General features: G+C 36.0%; 1 protein-coding gene across 1 annotated transcript; it reads right to left on the bottom strand.

Annotated features, from left to right (window-relative positions):
- Nucleotides 1-5,661: 5,661 nt before the first annotated feature.
- Nucleotides 5,662-6,756, bottom strand: SAG21 (senescence-associated gene 21). Its single transcript, XM_088977375.1, has 2 exons — nt 6,535-6,756; nt 5,662-6,179 (listed from the first exon to the last, which is right to left on the bottom strand). Exons 1-2 carry the CDS (start codon nt 6,603-6,605, stop codon nt 5,957-5,959), a joined length of 294 nt encoding a protein of 97 aa, XP_088833501.1. The 5' UTR covers nt 6,606-6,756; the 3' UTR covers nt 5,662-5,956.
- Between the last annotated feature and the right edge of the window lie 7,257 nt (nt 6,757-14,013).

Below are 14,013 nucleotides of genomic sequence, written 5' to 3'. Positions count from 1 at the left end.
TAAGACAATTTGGAAACCAAACAAAATCTGAAAGATGACATGTTATAAAAGTAAAGAAAAACATCAACAGAACATGTCTGAAAAAAAGAAAAATATCAGAAAATCAAATGTCATAAGAAAATCCGTTTTTGTGGATCGATTGTGTTTTTCATCCGAAATCAGTCTAAATCGGGTTTTGATCGGAAATAACATGAAGATCATTTTTAATCATCTCCAAGCCATATTGGCAAATATTGGGACTGTCTTTTGGCTAGAAAAGTAAAAAAAAAATGGCGGTTATGATGCCATGGATCTGAGACTGTCCTTTGGAAGTGTTCGCGTTGGTGTTCTGTCCGACGTTGCTGGAAGATGCCATCGATTTTTTTTTTTTTTTTGGGGGGGGGGGGGGTGAAGAGCATTTTGTATCAATATCCCATAGACGGCGTCAAATGATGGGACGCAATCTGGCCGCTCCTAACTGGTGATGACTTGGCTTCCAGTAGATGACAGACTTGACTAATTTGCACAAGGAGAATCAGAGAACCCGAGGTGGCTTGCCCGACGAGGTCAATCCGATGCTTGAGTCAGTATCTGGTTGCGAGTTGATGAGAGCTTAAGCAAGAGAGCTAGAGAGCAGGGATTACGCATACCTTCGCCCCTGGAGGGTTGGGGTCTTTATACACTGGAGTCATCGCGGGTTTTTCAGAGTAGTTCTGGGATCCTTGCTATGATGAGGCCCGTTTTCGTATTAATAGGAGATAACACTGCTAGCCAATAAGGCTTATTACTGTCGTCCGAATAGGATGGGGAGATAGTGATAGCAGTTACGAGGCGTGATCCCGAAGAGCATGGGGTTTGGTGGTGAGATCTTTGGGGTTGCCATATGGAGGTCAACCTGACTAGGTAGTGAGCTACCTGTGAAGTGCTGAGCTGCTTGGTGCCGAGCTGCCTGAGCAAGTGTTCCACAGACCTGATTTGCTCCGAATGCTGAAGTGCCTTAGTACCGAGGTGATCTTGCACCGAGGTAGGCCTGTCCCGAGGTGGCCTCTTTTCGGGCTGTTTCATCTGTCCGGGCTCGATGTGTAACGAACTTGGTCTCTATCCTAGTCATGATCTGGTATCGAGGTGATTTTAACTCGAAGTAGCTTTGATATGGGGTAACAGGGTACCGGAGGTTGCTCTGTAGCAAACTGATCACGCTGATCTGTCACTCTTGTCGGGTCACGTCCATGTGCCAATCTGATTGTGTTGAGTTGTCACCTATGTCGAGTCATATCCACGTGTCTCCCTATTACGAAGTCGGGCCAAATCACCCTTCATCATGATGAAAATGCATTTCGGGTTTTCACCCACTCCTGAAATAGCCTTGAACAATTCCTAAGACGCTGATAAGTTATAAGTGAACCTGAAAAAAAAAAAAGAAAACAAACCTACAATATGAGATGCTAGAGGGTGACAGCAAACTTACAATCTTAAACAAACAACCTTCAAAAACAGATGTGAGAAAACCAAACTAAAAATTATAAAAATGAAATGAAATGAAGATAACTAACCTCCAACGGGCTGAGACTGCAACTGTTAAATTGAAAGAGTAAAGGATTGCAGTGAGAAAACAAACAGAAAAGAGAAAACCAGTGAGAGACATTTTGGGTGGGCACAGAAACAAACCTGATGAGAAGCAAATCGATAGCAATTTCAAACTTTTAAAGTTAATTCTTCGCTTGGCTAAACTCCATTGTCATTTTACATCAGCTTTTAATGTTGAAAATCAATCCAAGATATCCCTTTTAATTACGGTAGTTTCTGAATTTGAATTCACTCGTTTTCCATGTATAACACGATTATTATGGAATTTAGAAAAAGTGGGTAATGACATGACAAATTAGGAGTGGTGGGAAGGGGAGAGGAGAGAGAATCAAGAAGAATGAAGGATTGGGGTAATGGAGCAAGGAGAAGCATGGTAACCGGACCATGTTGCTATAATACCTTGTTTATTAAAAAGGCATGCCATTCTGTTCTGTCCAGCACTTATCAAACGAGTTCACATTGTGCCCCATAGAGCACACCACACTAGGGCCCCACACAGCACCTCCTGATCGGAGTCCACATCTCCTGCCAACAAGAACTCTGCCCACATCTATCCATAAACTATCACAGCCACATATGGGGAACATCTCATCCTCTTACATAGTATCATGCATGGGGAGATGTTCCCAATGCACAGAGGTAGTGTGTTATGAGTAGAGTTTCCATGGACAGGAGATCTAAGAGTTTCCTGTATTGGGAACATCTTCCAATGACAAATATGAGAGGTGTTTCCGATGCATGCTGAGATGTGCATGTGGGGCGCTGATGTGATCTCTTATCAAACAGCCACTAGAGCAATAAAAAAAATCAGTATGAGATTTCAAAAACTATTTGACTTGGTTGATTCATAGCTTCAGACACGACCAAATCATACAAGAAGCCAAGAAGAGGAATCGCCACCTTTTGTGAGAAGGTATTTTCTTTATTGAAACTTGAAAGTCACCCTATTTTGACCCGGTGAACTTCTGAATTGGATGGATTTAGCAAAACAATCAATTATAGATCATATAAAACACATCAAGGTTCAAAATTTCGATATGATATTGTATTTAAAAGCATAAACACCATTGGCAAGTGGTTGTATTTGTTGGTATTCTTATATGACCAACCTTGATTCTCCAACTTCTATGGCCAAATAAATTGTTTAGTTAATATTTTTACGAATCGTAAGACCTATGAGATCGATGTCATAAATAAATTAAATCTCTTTTAAATTCAACACCACCACCACCGTCGCCAGTCGCCACGTCAAATGTTTGTGTATGATCTTTGCTTTTGGAAAGCAAAAACAACTGTGAACTGCCCATATACGCAACAGATGTAGTAACTCTAGTGATATTAAAATATGTTTTAGTAGTGTTTTTATTTTCTTCCAGTTGAAGATTTTGCAAGCAAGCCAGAGGCGATAGTGGCTGAATTAGGCATTAGCTAGCTTGGTTCTTCGTTTTAATAAGGCTAAAATACAAGAAACACCTTTCCCCAAGTTTCTGACAATCATAAAAACCTCTCTTATATTTCATTTTAACAAATATTTCTCCTGAACTTTGGAGGAATTCAATAAAAACCTCCCTTTCATCACCTTTTCAGTCAAAAACAGTTAAGATTCAAGCACCAATTTTTTTTCTAAATGCTCATTTTACCTTTTTATAAATTATTTTGCATACTAAATTACTGAAGTAACCATATTTTAACTTGACAAAAACCTCCTTTAACGGTCATCTTATAACGTTTTTGTCAAGTTATAATAGGGTTACTTCAGTAATTTTGTATGTAAAACAATTTATAAAAGGATAGAATGGGTATTTGGACAAAACTGGTGCATCAGTCTAACATTTTCCACCTGGGATGACGACGGAAGGGAGGTTTTTGTCAAGTTTCTCAAAAGTTCAGGGGAGGTATTTGTTAAAATGAAACTATAGGGGAGTTTTTTATGATTGTCTGAAACTTTAGGGGAGATTTTTATATTTTACCCTTTTAACAAACAAGGAAGAAGGCCAATTAGCATGGTTTTGAAAATCAGATTAGACCGGATTCTTGGATTGGTTGACTTGGGAATCAGTTTCATTTTATCCTAAAACCACTCTTGAACCAAAAATCATTGATTTGGTTAGCAACCCACTGACTTAGGCAGTCGAACTGTCAACCCGTTGATCCAGACAATAATTTTTGGTTGTTTTTAATTTAATTTTTTTAAATTAAAATAAACCACCTGTTCGAACCAAACGATTAGACCATTCGACCCAAGAACCAGTCCCTAAAATGGTTTTGTTTCTGGTCCAGTTTTTAAAACCTTACCAATTAGACCGACTGAGAAGACTATTATAATAATAAAAAAAAAGGTGATAATCAAGTAAGATTATGAAATAGGAGGAGATGGGTGAAGCTTATCTAGTATCAAGTACTCTGTATTCATTCTCTAATAATAGTTGAAAGCGTGAAGCCCAAGTTGGGGATGCCTATATAATCATATGTAACATTCATTAGTTAATCAGTTGAAGCAATGAAATGTATTAATTTAACCCTTAAAACCCCATCATTATTGCTCTCAAGTTTTAGGGTCAACATCCAGAAGTGGTGGCACTGATTAGGATTAAGATTGTAAGATTGTAAGTTCCACGCTACGGCCTATGAATCAATCATCAATTGTTTCTTTTGCCGCTGGATTGTTTTATTTAATAGCAAATAGAGGATTAGAGGTGCAGAAATGTTATTTCCAGGATCAATATGTGCTGCCACGTTAGTTGTAGACTTCTAAATCAAAGTGATCAAAGCATATTCAGCAATAGACTCAGTGCCTCCATGCACACTACGTATGGGTCATGCCATTAGTTTATCTTTTAATTTTATGGTAAAAGATTTAAAAATTCCTTGAATTAAAAAATTAAAAAAAAAAAAAAAGATTGAAAGAATTTCCATGAGAGTAGAAGACTTCTTAGATTACATAAATGAAAATTTACAGGTAAAATTATTTCATCAGTACTACCCAGAAAGTTGAACAGCTAGATGGTTTGATGCAACCAAGTCATAGAATGTTGATGAATATTAATCTAGGTCAGCTTCTATGTATACTAAAAGGAGATTTTCCCCACTGTCTTTTATGTATGAAAACTTCTGTTTCTTTTGTTTCTTGTCCAAAAGAGCAAAATAAAATTTAAAAATTTTAATTCAAGTATTTCATTGATAATCAAAGGTATGCTTGAGTCACAAGGTATATTTGAAAAACTTAAAATATCTTTAAGCTAATTTATGAAAAATCAGGATATATTTAAGTCATTTTAATTACCCTTAATTTAATTTTTAAGGGTATATACTCGGCTCTTATGGTGATGGGTTTTTTATTCGAAAAGTAGTAAGTTGAGGAAGCGTCTCCCTAATGACCAATGTCACGTCCACAGTAGTCCACCGCTTAATAATCCTTTCCCAGAAGTCAGAAGACTTATAGTTTTACAAGCAAAGGATAGCAACTAGAATTGGAAGGTCGGTTTTCAATTTTATAAGCAAATGCTAATACAGGAAAACGCCGTAGACTTCATGCTATGATAATGAACTGTGACCACAACCCCATTCTGAGTTCTCTCAATGTCTTCATGTTCCCTTTGCAAACCCCATCATCATAATTCATAAATCATAACCGAAAACCATTTACCAGGCATGTGTCTGAAGTTTTCATGATCAAATGTTTTCTTGTTTGGACTTTTGACATTGCATATGCTTATAATATCTTACTTTCACCTTCTTCAGATGATGATGAGACTTGAGACTTAAGAGTCTCTCTCTCTCTCTCTCTCTCTCACACACACACACAGTCTCTCATACATCTCCAGAGTCCCAGACGTGTGCCAACTCCAGGGAAAAGAAAAGAGAAACTGAGAAAGATATAGAGAGGGACGAACTCTCTGTCTCTGACGCATGCTCTACACCGCCACTAACTAACATTCTCCTCTAATGTTTCCCTCCATCTCTCGCCTGTGCCGTTGGGATGTTCAAATTCCAACACGAATCGGCATTTGCTATGAACAGGAGGAAGCCTTTCATTTTTTTTTTACAGAGAACAGACTACCAGAGAGGCAGCCACAAAAAACACAAGTAAAGAACTTAGAAAGAAACCATCAGAATTTAAATAGCCAAACTTGTTCCATTACATATTTAGATAGATGGGTAGGACTGTAGGAGAGGCTTACATAAAAATCCTTCGTATCGATGAACTCTGTTCTAACATCTAAACCAAGCCGGGAATCAGGATGGAACAGGGTTATAGTTAAAATCAAAGGAAAAAGCAAGGAGGGAATACCTCCGGTTACACTCTTCGACCGGTAGAAGCTAGAAAGAAAAGAAAAGAAAAGAAAAATGTTCCTAACAAGTGAACAATAAGCTTCTCTCTTCTGTTCATTTAGTTTTGTGGCCTAATCTTTTGGTTTAAGAGCACCCGTCGAAGCTCGGCCACATCGATTTCTGCTCCATGATTTTCCGGTCTGTAGTAGCCGGTAACGGGATCTGGTATCCACGATGAAGCCGCCGACTCTTCTTTCATCATCCCTTGGTTCCCAATTCCACTCCTTGCCCCACCTCTCACCACGCTAGACGACGCAGCGGCTGCCGCCGAATAACCTCGCCTGTCACATTCAATTCAGAATAAAGAAATCAATGAAAATGCATTAACCAAGCAGTCAGACAAAAATGGAACCTAAATAAAAGGCCACAGGATTCGCCGCGTTTTCCAACCGCAGGTTAACACCAAGAAATCTGGCCGTTGATTTGGAAACAACAAAGCAATCGAAATTATAGAAGGATGGCTCTTAGTTCTCTGCTCCTAGACACAGGGGAAGAAGGGGACCTTTAAGACCGAACCAACCCCCAATCGACCAAGAAGGATTACACAGATTGATTTGGACGACGACGTTTCCCGTCTAAGAAATCCAGGGATCAAGGTACAAGAGAATCCAAAGTCCGAAATCCTTATCTTCTTACCTGCTAATAGCAACTGAGACGCCATCGACGAGAGCAAAGAAAAGCTTTGCGTTGGAGAGAGAACGAGCCATTTGATCCGCGAGTAAGAGATTTAAAACTGGCTACTGCAGAGAGCTTTCTCGTGGATTTGATATTTGATATCAGAGAAGAAGAAAATAAGAAAACCGTCTGCAGCACTACAGCAGCGAAGAGACCAAGCTAGGACTGGACTCTTCCCGCAGTTCGTCTCTTATATTTGATATCAGAGAGGAAGAAAATAAGAAACCCGTCAGCCTTGTGGTGTTTATATAGGCGATAGGAGGGAAAGCGAGAGGTTCATGAATCGACCACTAAGTGTGGCCGGTAGGGTTCAGAGAAAGAGAGAGGGGATAAATTGCAAAGACCCCCTTGATTATTATGCGCCAATGACAAACATTCCCCTGAACTATTATTTGCGATAAATTCCTTCTCAATTTTTACTTTGTTGCGAAACATTATATAAGTGTTTGGCATTGGTGCTCGAAACATCGCACCGTTTTCGGAGAAAAACGGTATGGGGCATGTGGAATCGTAAGGACCGTTACTTATTTTTTGTTTGAAATGGATGCCGTCACATAGGCTGTTTTCTAAAACAGCACTGATTTTGTTTGGTATTATTGTTAGCAGCAACGTTTTCAATATGGTTTATATTCCCCTATATTATTATTTGCAACAAATACCTTCTCAATTTTTACCTTGTTTCTAAACATTATATATAAGTGTTTGGCATCGGTGCTCAGAACATCCCACCATTTTTTGAGAAAAATGGTATTGGGCATCTGGAGTTGTAAGTACCGTTTTTTGAGAAAACGGTGCTTATTTTTTGTTTGGAACTGGTGCTGTTACATAGGCTATTTTCTGATAAAACAGCACTGCTTTTGTTTGGTACCACTGTTAGCAGCAATGTTTTCAACATGGTCTATGTTATCTAACGTCCAAGATGATGCCATGTTGATGCCATGTCACTGCAACGTTGGCAGCAATATATTGTTTTCTCAGAAAATATTAAATTTGGGGTTACTCCAGACCACACTTTTCCAATTTTCAAGGCGTGGTCTAGAGCAACATTTTTTTCTAGAAAAACGGTACCAAACAAGAGAGCATTGTTTGAAGCACCGCTTTCTTTGATGTAGTGCCTATGTGGCTCCATTTTCTTAGAAAACAACATCAATGCAAAACACCACCTATAAATACAAATATATCTATACTATTTTAAAAAGCACAAATGGCCTCAAAAATATTTTTGGAATTTTCTAAGGACAAAATTTACACCTTTATATTTAAATTTATTGATAAAAAAATGAGGACAAATAGGGTAATCGGTTCTTGATATTAAATGATTTGAAAAGAGGTAATTTAAAGATATTCAATACATTCAAATCTCTCTCATTAAATCCAACATTTAAGTGATTAACTTGCATTCGTGTTCATTGAATCATATATTTAAAGCCATTTTGGTTTCTTCACATCATTAAGTTATATTAATTAAATCCATACTTAATAAATTAATAATTCCAATAACATAAAAGCTTGTACTTTTAATATCTACCTAGCAAAAATAGTGTTTTCATCTAGGTGGTGGTAAGAAATTAAATCATTTTGGGTCAAATGGGTTAATCCATGTTGTCAGGTTAAATAATAAAATTAAAAAAATTGGGAACATTTTTAACATACATATTAAACAATAATATGTATGATGAATAAGAAATGTTTTTATTAATGGTGGAAATGGAATGTAAAATTTAAAACCAATTGGAAATAAAAATATTTTACTATTCTCTCTTATTAAATCTTATATTTAAGATATATTTTTCTCATCATTAAATTCTTGTAATTAAATCCACAATGTTAATTTTAATCGTATAAAAATAAATATTTTATAAAGTAATTTGAAAACAAAACCATTTTCTTCACTCCCGGTAGTGGGTAAGCAATTCGACCATTTGGGGTCAAATGGATTAATAAATAATATCATAATTAAATAATAAAATATTAAAGTAAATAGCTATGAAATATAAGAAGTATTTTTATTAGTAATGAAAATGGAATGCCAATTTTAAAATCTATCTATAAATGAAATGATGTCATAGTCAAATAATAAAATTTTTAACAACAGAAAATACAAAAAACCACAAAAATAAAAAAGAAATGATAGAGAAAATTGTGGGCACATATCTAATTTGTAGGAAATAATTTTATCAATGATGGAAATGTAATACAAAATTTAATGTCAACCTAAAATCAAATAATTTTTATTTTTAGATGGTGGGTTAGTGGTTTGAGTGAAATGATACCATAGACAAACAAAAATTAAGTGTGATAAGTAAAAAATATTTTATATAATGTAAATGAAGTATATAATTTAAAGGGAAAACTATAGCCAAAATCGGTTGTACATTTAAAATTAGGTTGTTGGTTGGTCCCAAAACCAACAAAATTCTAACAACGAGTTCTACATTTCAAATTATAAAAACCCTCGCCATGTCATCAAAGGCTTATGTGGTTGTTGCCAACATCGGACTCTTAGTCCATATTGGACACAACAAAAAAACCTATATTGAAAATAGGCTTTCAGTTTCTTTTCCACTCCCTCTGTCTTTTGATCTCCCTCACATCTCTCTCACTCTCACAGTCATCTATTGGTCTCCCGCTCCATTTATCTTTCCCACTCTCTCAACTTCAGTCTATAGCAAAATCAAAACCTCTCTCTCTCTCTCTCTCTCTCTCTCTCTCTCTCTCTCTCTCTCTCTCTCTCTCTCTCTCTCTCTCTCTCTCTCTCTATATATTTATATATATATATATATATATATATATATATATATATGATTGAAAGAGTGTGAGTGATATTGAGAGAGAGAGAGAGAGAGAGGGAGAAAAGCTAAAAACATTTTTTTTTCCAATCACCTAACATTAAAGGGCAATTTCATTATAAGCTTGTGAACGACATGGATTAAGAGTCCCATATTGGCAACAACCACATAAGCCTTCAATGGCATAGCGAGGGTTTTTATAATTTGAAATGTAGAGCTGGTTATGAGAGTTTTGTTGATTTATAAACCAAATTGTAGCCTAATTTTAAATGTAAAGCTGGCTCCAACTATAGTTCTCCATAATTTAAAACTAATCTAAAAGCAAAGCTATTTTATTATCTACATGGTGGGTTAATAATCCAACTTTTCAAAGAAACCCATGATGTCATAATTGAATAATAAATATTTAAGTTTATTTTTAATCATATTGTTATTTTTGTTAATTTTTAATCTTAATTATGATATATCTAAAATTCAAGTAATTAATATGAAAAAAAATTTCTCACGTGCAATGCATATGCTTAATTAATAGTACAATACAAATACATATAAAATTTCACAAAATACAAGTTTTTGTACAAAACATATTTGTACTCCTTCCAAAGTTCAACTGAGTGTTTGCAACAAATACCCCTAAACTTAAGTCTAATGGTAAAATGTATTAAATTATCAAAATGCTCGTATGAATTTTCTCCCTGCCCTTTTTTCTTAAATCTTAATGGACCGTAAGTGCCTCCATTTTTTCCGTACCACAAGCTAATATGAATATCTTAAGGTCCCACTTGATTTGTAGGAATAGGGTTTTGGAATCAGAACCAAAATGGATTATTCCGGTTCTAACTATTTAGTTGGACCTAATTTCCATTCCTGCTTGAATGGCATTCTTCTATTTGAGAAAATGGTTTGCCCATCCCTTGAGAATGAAATCTCATTCATGTCAATTTCAATTCTCATTCGCAGTTTGAACCACATAGACTATAGGAATAGATCATTTCGATTCCGATTCCAACTACGAATCAAAAGGACCCTAAAATATAAAAATTATCTATTATTTTCTCCAATAAATCAAGAAAACCAAACGAACCCATAAATTTATATGTCATAAAGAAATCTTTACCATTTAATTTAGATGATGTTTGGTAGCTTTTGGAAGAAACAATGCCAACTCAGCATTGGAGATGCGTTTAATAAAAAAAATGCCTAAAAAGTTATTTGATAAATGGCTCTCTCGAAAATCTTGTGAAATGTTTATTTAAAAAACAAAAATTTTGATATATTTTTTTTTATTTTCAAGACCCATTTTCACTGTTTGGCTTATATAGAGCCTAATGGCGTTGAGGTGTAAAAAAAAATTGTACAAAATGTTTAAAGCAGATTTTATCTCTTTTTCAAGACAAAAGTGTACAAAACATTTATCTTATAAACGCCATCGATACCAAACAACCTCTAAATATTTAATCCAGCAAAACTTCTACAAAAATGTATTGAAGTAATTCAGAGGTTAAGGGAGAATTTTAAGAAAGGGGAATTTGTCACAAAATAAAAGGTATTTATCATAAATAAAAGTTCAAGGGGGTATTTATCACTGACCCCATATTACAGGGGCCTTTGTAAAAATAAGAATGCGAAAAAGAATAGGAACCCTCCGGTCTCCAAACACTCTCTCACGGAGGGAACGTGTCAGAGTCGGCCAACCATCTCGCCAGGGGGGTCCTATGGGAATACACCACGTGGCTATAATAATCGAGAAGCCGTCTACTTTTGAGTTTTGTAGTTTGCCCGCTCGTTCCTCAGTCAACATACTCGTGCTTCTGTTTTTCTTGTCCCACCCCTTGAAAATGACTTTTTAAATTTTTTAATAGTCGTGCGGTTGCAATTGCAATTTTGCATGCAGCCTGACGCAAAAATCACATATTGAGCAATAATAAGGGCAAATTTGCACCCATGGTTTCAGTAGTGGACCGTGCAATCTTATCGGATGATTAAAATCATTATTTTTGGCCATCTCGTGGACACAAAAAAACAAATGAATAAATAATTGTTTTTTTTTTTCATTTAATGATTTGTTTGGATCGGAGCACTGTTGGACTCGGATCGCATTGGACCGAATCCAGACCCAATGACAGGATAGTGATTCCTAAATCTGGTGGGAAAGATGCCAATCAGCAATAAGAGAAATTGCAATTCATTACGGTAGGGGGAAAGGCGGAAAGCACCGAATCCCTTCACATGGCACAATTCACAAAAGAGAGAGGGCTTGCGTCACGGGAGTGATAAGTGAATATGATCCGTCACAAGTCTGAAGTCACCAACGCTAGAAAATTGAAGCCGTCGATATACACGGGGAGGATGCAGTGATACAGTTCACGCGTCGAGAATTGGTAGGAGGAGAAAGACGGTGGATTTTATGGCAATCGCTGATTCGCCGGTCGCAAGTGGGGACCACCGTGGTCTTCTCTGGGGGGGTCCAACCGCCTAAGAGTCGTCCAGGCTAGGGTTGTGTGGTGTGGTTCATAATAATTAATGTTGGTAGCTTTTTTGCCAACTTTCTGCGTTCTGGAACCAGTGGAATCTTGTTTTGTCGTTTTGAGGGTGCACTTTCGGCCCTTGTTCTAACTTGCAGGCTGGAACCTGAATACCTGACGTCGTCTTCCTTCTTAGTTTTAGGGTCCATTTGGTTTGTGACTTGTGAGAATGGAGGTCTGAAACCGGATCGGAGTCAACAATCAAATGATCGGGAGAATGAATGTTTATTTTCCCATTCGATGTAATGACCATTTTAACTGATTTCGGTTCCAACATCAATTCTCATCCGAACCAAACAGGTTTAGAAGAATAGATCATTCTAATTCAGAGTCAGACTGCAATTCAAATGGACCCTTAAAATCTTAGGTTTAAAGTTGAAACTCGAAACTTGAAATTATCAAAGCTTCTTGAAGGTGCCAGCTAGCTTGGTAGTTTGGTCCCTGGCTGTGGTAGGACTTGGGGGGCTGTTTGGACCGTGGGAGGGAGACTGGGAGAGGTATCTCCGCTGTGCGAATGTTTTAAAAGACAATTCAGAATCAGAATCGCTTTGATCACTGGTTTTTTGGAGTCAATGATTTAACCATCTGGTTCAATTGAATAGTCTGTTTTGATTTCAAAAATAATAAAAATAAAAAAGGATTAAAACCGTTGTTCGAATTGATGATTCAATTGCCCCAATTAGTGGGTCATTGACCAAATAAACAGTTTTTGGCCCAAAAACGATTATAGGGTGAAACAAAACCGATTGTCTGAATGTTCTGAAATCAACCGGTCCGACCGTTCAATCTAATCCGATTTTCAAAACTTGGCCTTTGCAGCCCATTCAAGATTCATTTCACCCACCAAAAATAAAGAAAAAAAGAAAAAGGAATCATTAAAGCTCCTCTTTTTATTATTTTTCATGTGATGTTCTTCATCTTTAAATTGACAACCAGCTTTGCTGTTTTTAGTTGACGTCTTCTAGCACCTTGAAGGCTTCAACGTTCAATTCAAGTGTGAACTGTGAAGTGGCGATTAAGGTTAACACGCCAGAAATTAGGAGGCCCCATTTGAAATGCCTTATTGTTTATTGAATTGCGTTGACTGAGCCATCTCCAAGAATATACCAAAACTAGTTTGATTAAAAAGTTGATTTCTCAATTCTAAGAAAATGTTGTTTTGGGATTTTAGGTTTTTCAACAAAAATAGCTTCACGACTTTTCAAATGGGGGCCTATCTTATGACATCAGAAGCCGCTAGGTGAAAGCCCTTCCAAACAGACACTATTCGGTTAAAACCAAAAAATCAACGGTTCAGTTTTTTATTTTTGGTTAAATCGGTTCAGTTAATTCGGTTTTGGCTAATTTGGATTTCAGTTTCGACTTCTAGAATTAGAATTTTGGTTAATCGAATGAACCGGTCTTTTTATTATTATATGTAATATATTTATATATAATATGTAACATATAATATATAGTATATTATATATTTATATATTAATATGTAATATACTGAAATTTGATTTCATAGTATATATTTTATAATATAATATATATATATATTATGTTATAATATATATAATAGAGTCTATATTATTAAAATTCGATTTTAACCAAAATAACCGAATACCGAATCAAAAATTCTGATTTTGATTATTTCAGTTTTTCTAAATTTCGATTTTGATTCAATTTGGTTAAACCGAATGCTCACCTCTAACTGTGTTAGATATGATTTTGGTTCAAGCCAGTTCACTCAGTTTTGGAACAAACTGGATTTGCCGTCCACTATTCTCTATCCACCTTGAATTGCAGCCACACATTCTCATCGTGTATTGTAAGATATGTGTTTATATTGTACTGTGGGTAGAATGCGGGTAGAAAAAGTGGGTAGGAAATCTGTCCATGCTGTTTGTGCTCTTACATCTCCTTTGCATCAATTAATACAAGTAACATATATCTTTACTATATAATGTTCCATACTTGCATATATCAATACTTGCCTTAGCCTCATAATTAATTTAACTTTTAGGTTATAACTTCGAGTCAAATGTTTTTTATTTTTTTATACAAACCTGGATGTGCTATACAAGCTGGGGTAGCATGTCCCTAAGAGTCTCCCTTATAAATAGCTACTAAACCATTCGGAA

The sequence above is a fragment of the Nelumbo lutea genome, chromosome 3 (genome assembly GCF_056320005.1).
Source record: "Nelumbo lutea isolate HS-2025 chromosome 3, American lotus-T2T, whole genome shotgun sequence".
NCBI lineage: Eukaryota > Viridiplantae > Streptophyta > Magnoliopsida > Proteales > Nelumbonaceae > Nelumbo > Nelumbo lutea.
Note: the sequence above shows the minus strand (reverse complement) of the source record. Positions and strands in the feature narration are given on the sequence as shown.

Excerpts from the sequence above, each read along its gene's own strand:
- SAG21 (XM_088977375.1), bottom strand. The coding sequence starts at position 6,605 with ATGGCTCGTTCTCTCTCCAACGCAAAGCTTTTCTTTGCTCTCGTCGAT. Across the intron at positions 6,180-6,534 it reads GTCTCAGTTGCTATTAGCAG|GCGAGGTTATTCGGCGGCAG; the intron begins GTAAGAAGATAA and ends TGAATGTGACAG.